The sequence below is a fragment of the Nematolebias whitei genome, chromosome 11 (genome assembly GCF_014905685.2).
Source record: "Nematolebias whitei isolate Nwh7 chromosome 11, NemWhi1, whole genome shotgun sequence".
Classification (NCBI taxonomy): Eukaryota; Metazoa; Chordata; class Actinopteri; order Cyprinodontiformes; family Rivulidae; genus Nematolebias; species Nematolebias whitei.
In genome coordinates this window covers 15,675,798-15,679,309 of record NC_056508.1, presented here as the reverse complement: position 1 = coordinate 15,679,309, position 3,512 = coordinate 15,675,798, and the positions used below count along the sequence as shown (strand labels likewise).

Genomic DNA, 3,512 nt, shown 5'->3' with positions numbered 1-3,512 from the left:
TGTCCCCCTCTTACAATGCTGTGATTGCTAGTATCACTCAGCCCTCTGTGAGTAGTAAACAGCCATCAGTGTGCTAATGATCCATTGTTAGGCTGATGGTCCTTCTTGAGCATGTGATCAGCTGGTTTTGGTTGTCAGCAGCAAACTGGTTGATCCACTCTGAGAAGGTGCTATTTAAGAGAATGAGCTGAAAACAGCTCCTCAGACTGAGGAAGTCTCTTGGATGAGAGACGAAACGTTTCTAGATTTTTTTTGCTTTGTTTTGCTTTTTTTTTTTTGAATGTCCAGAGGACCAGATTGAACTTTTTTGGATCGTCCTCCAGTAGTCTAAGCTTAAAGCAGCATAACAAGCCAACCCTAATTATAGAATTTTTTTTAAAAAGGAAAGTCTTAAGCCCAGTCTTAAAACTGGACAATGTGTCAGCCTCATGGACTGGAAGTTGGTTCCACAAGAGAGGAGCCTGATAACTGAAAGATCTGCCTCCCATTCTGCTTTTGGAAACTCTAGGGGCCACGTGAGTAAGCCTGCAGTCTGAGAGCGAAGTGCTCTCAGGAAAACTATAAGATGTCAAATAGAAGATGGAGCCAGGTTGTTGAGAGCTTTGTAGGTTAGAAGTAAGATTTTGAATTCAATTCTGGATTTGACAGGGAGCCATTGGAGAGAAGCTAAAACTGGAGAGATATGATCTCTCCCACTAACTCCAGTTAAGACTCTGGCAGCAGCATTTTGGATCAACTGAAGACGTTTTAAAGAAGTATTTGGACACCCAGATAATAAACCATTGCAATAGTCCAGTCTAGACATGACAAATGCATGGACCAGTTTTTCTGCATCATTTTTAGATGTTTCTAATTTTAGTGATATTACGCAGGTGGAAGAAGGAGGTTCTAGTAACGTTTTTAATGTGGGGGATAAAAGACATGTCCTGATCAAAAATAACATCAAGATTTTTAACAGTAGAGCTGGAGGACAGATTAATGCATCTAAGGAGGGAGAAAGACTGAAAAATTCATTCCTAAGGTGCTCAGGTCCAAAAACCAAAAACCTCAGTCTTGTCTGTGTTCAACTGGAGAAAATTTAGGGTCATCCAGGTTTTTATGTCTTTAAGACATGCTTGTAGTCTAAGTAGCTGATTGGATTCATTGGGTTTAATGGACAAATATAACTGTGTGTCATCAGAATAACAATTAAAATTTATTCCATGCTGTTTAATAACTTTACCTAATGGAAGTATATACAAGGTAAAAAGAGTACTGGTCCAAGCTCTGAACCCTGAGGAACTCCATGACTAACTTTGGTGTATGATGAAATTAATTATTTACATTTACAAACTGGAATCTATCAGATAGATATGATTTAAACCAATTTACAGCCGTTCCTGTAATCCCAACATCATAGTCAAGCCTCTGTAGTAAAATATTGTGATCAACTGTATCAAATGCAGCACTGAGGTCTAACAGGACCAGTATAGACACAAGTCCATTGTCGGAGGCATGCGTTGCATTTATGATTCAGTGCAATAAAACAAAAACAAATGTAAAAGGTAACAGATCATTGTAATACTTGGTTTATTTACATAATGACTTTAATAGTTGGATGTCCGTGACCCGAGCTGCTAGCTTTCAGAAACTGTGGCCCCCTGAGCAGTTGTGTTGAGTAGCACTGGTCTACAGCTTCTGTAAACTTCTGATCCTGGTGTGTTTTTCTCTTCAGACGGATCAGTGCTCAGGTCTACAGGGGTTCCTCGTCTTCCACAGCTTTGGTGGAGGCACCGGCTCTGGCTTCACCTCTCTCCTCATGGAGCGTCTCTCGCTAGACTTCGGCAAGAAATCCAAGCTGGAGTTTGCGGTGTACCCAGCTCCCCAGGTGTCCACTGCAGTGGTGGAGCCCTACAACGCTGTCCTGACCACCCACACCACCCTGGAGCACTCCGACTGCGCCTTCATGGTGGATAACGAGGCCATCTACGACATCTGTCGCCGCAACATGAACATCGAGACTCCAGGTTACATCAACCTCAACAGACTGATTGGTCAGATCGTTTCCTCCATCACTGCCTCGCTTCGTTTTGATGGCTCCCTCAACGTTGACCTGATGGAGTTCCAAACCAACCTGGTCCCGTTCCCTCGTATCCACTTCCCTCTCGTGACCTACTCACCCATTATCTCTGCTGAGAAGGCCTACCACGAGCAGCTGACCGTGTCTGAGATCACCAGCGCTTGCTTCGAACCGACCAATCAGATGGTTAAGTGTGATCCTCGTCACGGCAAGTACATGGCGTGCTGCATGCTGTACCGAGGTGATGTTCTGCCGAAAGATGTCAACGTTGCCATAGCGAGTATAAAGACCCGACGCTCCATCCAGTTTGTTGACTGGTGCCCCACTGGTTTCAAGGTAAAGACATGGTTAAAGAAGTACAACTTGCGGTAGTTTATATCTCTCTGATGATTATGTTTACCCGTCAGGTCGGCATTAATTACCAACCTCCAACTGCAGTCCCTGGTGGAGACCTGGCCAAAGTCCAGAGAGCTGTGTGTATGCTGAGCAACACCACTGCCATCGCAGAGGCCTGGTCACGTCTTGACCACAAGTTCGATCTGATGTATGCCAAGCGAGCGTTCGTCCACTGGTATGTGGGCGAAGGCATGGAGGAAGGGGAGTTCACAGAGGCCAGGGAGGACCTGGCCTGTCTGGAAAAGGATTATGAGGAGTTGGGCCGAATGAGCTCCGACTCTGAATGTGATGATGAAGAAGTGTGAGTCTTACAGAGCCCACCAAGGGTCATGGGTAGAAACAGGAATTATGATATATGGGTGTGAATCTGTTCCCTCGGTTTAATTTGGCAGCGTGACGGCTCGGTGGTTAGCACTGTTGTGTTGCCTCACAGCAAGAAGGTCCTGGGTTCAATCCCCGGTTGGACCTGGGGTCTTTCTGTGTGGAGTTTGCATGTTCTTCTCGTGCTTGCGTGGGATTTCTCCGGGTACTCCGGTTTCCTCCCACAGACCAAAAACATACATGTTAGTCTGCCTTCAGGCCCAGGCCTCCCTTGCAAAAGAGATCTGTGATCTCAATGGGATTTGCCTGGATAATCAATCAACCTTTATTTAGACGGGTAAATCCCATTGAGCCTCGAGGACTCATTTACAAGAGAGACCTGATTTCAACAAAGAAAGATGACAACAGTGGACAACAGCAACAACAATAAACAATTATAAAAAGTCATACTACAGGTTTTTTTTTTTTTTTTTTTTTTTACAAATAGGATGGCTAAAAGGAAAAGGTAACAAAAAAAAAAAAAAAGCTAGATTCTAAGGCGAATGTAGAAAACTAAAAACAGGAACATGTCTGCGTTGGTCCCTGCCAGGAGTCCAACAGATTCTTAAAGCCACTTAGAGAGGTCAAGGTCGAGAGCTTCAAATCTTTTTGTAAGATATTCCAGGAAACAGGAGCGGAGTAGGAGAAGGCCCTTTTGCCAAGTTCAGTCCTCATTGAGGGAACACTGCAGGTAATA

At 44.3% G+C, this 3,512-nt stretch overlaps 3 protein-coding genes across 5 annotated transcripts in view; 2 read left to right on the top strand and 1 right to left on the bottom strand.

Annotated features, from left to right (window-relative positions):
* ptpn1 (protein tyrosine phosphatase non-receptor type 1) overlaps positions 1-3,512 on the top strand; it is a 34,429-nt gene that overhangs the window by 5,680 nt on the left and 25,237 nt on the right. The gene's annotated exons all lie outside the window — the stretch shown is intronic.
* The window catches only part of kdm5bb (lysine (K)-specific demethylase 5Bb), a 109,905-nt gene that overhangs the window by 103,641 nt on the left and 2,752 nt on the right, over positions 1-3,512 (bottom strand). The gene's annotated exons all lie outside the window — the stretch shown is intronic.
* tuba5 (tubulin alpha 5) lies at positions 1,784-2,760 on the top strand. Its single transcript, XM_037684699.1, has 2 exons — positions 1,784-2,395; positions 2,467-2,760. Exons 1-2 carry the CDS (start codon positions 1,799-1,801, stop codon positions 2,758-2,760), a joined length of 891 nt encoding a protein of 296 aa, XP_037540627.1. The 5' UTR covers positions 1,784-1,798.

Coding starts and splice junctions, on each gene's coding strand:
- tuba5 (XM_037684699.1), top strand. CDS start 1,799: ATGGAGCGTCTCTCGCTAGACTTCGGCAAGAAATCCAAGCTGGAGTTT. Junction 2,396..2,466: donor GGTGCCCCACTGGTTTCAAG/GTAAAGACATGG, acceptor TTTACCCGTCAG/GTCGGCATTAATTACCAACC.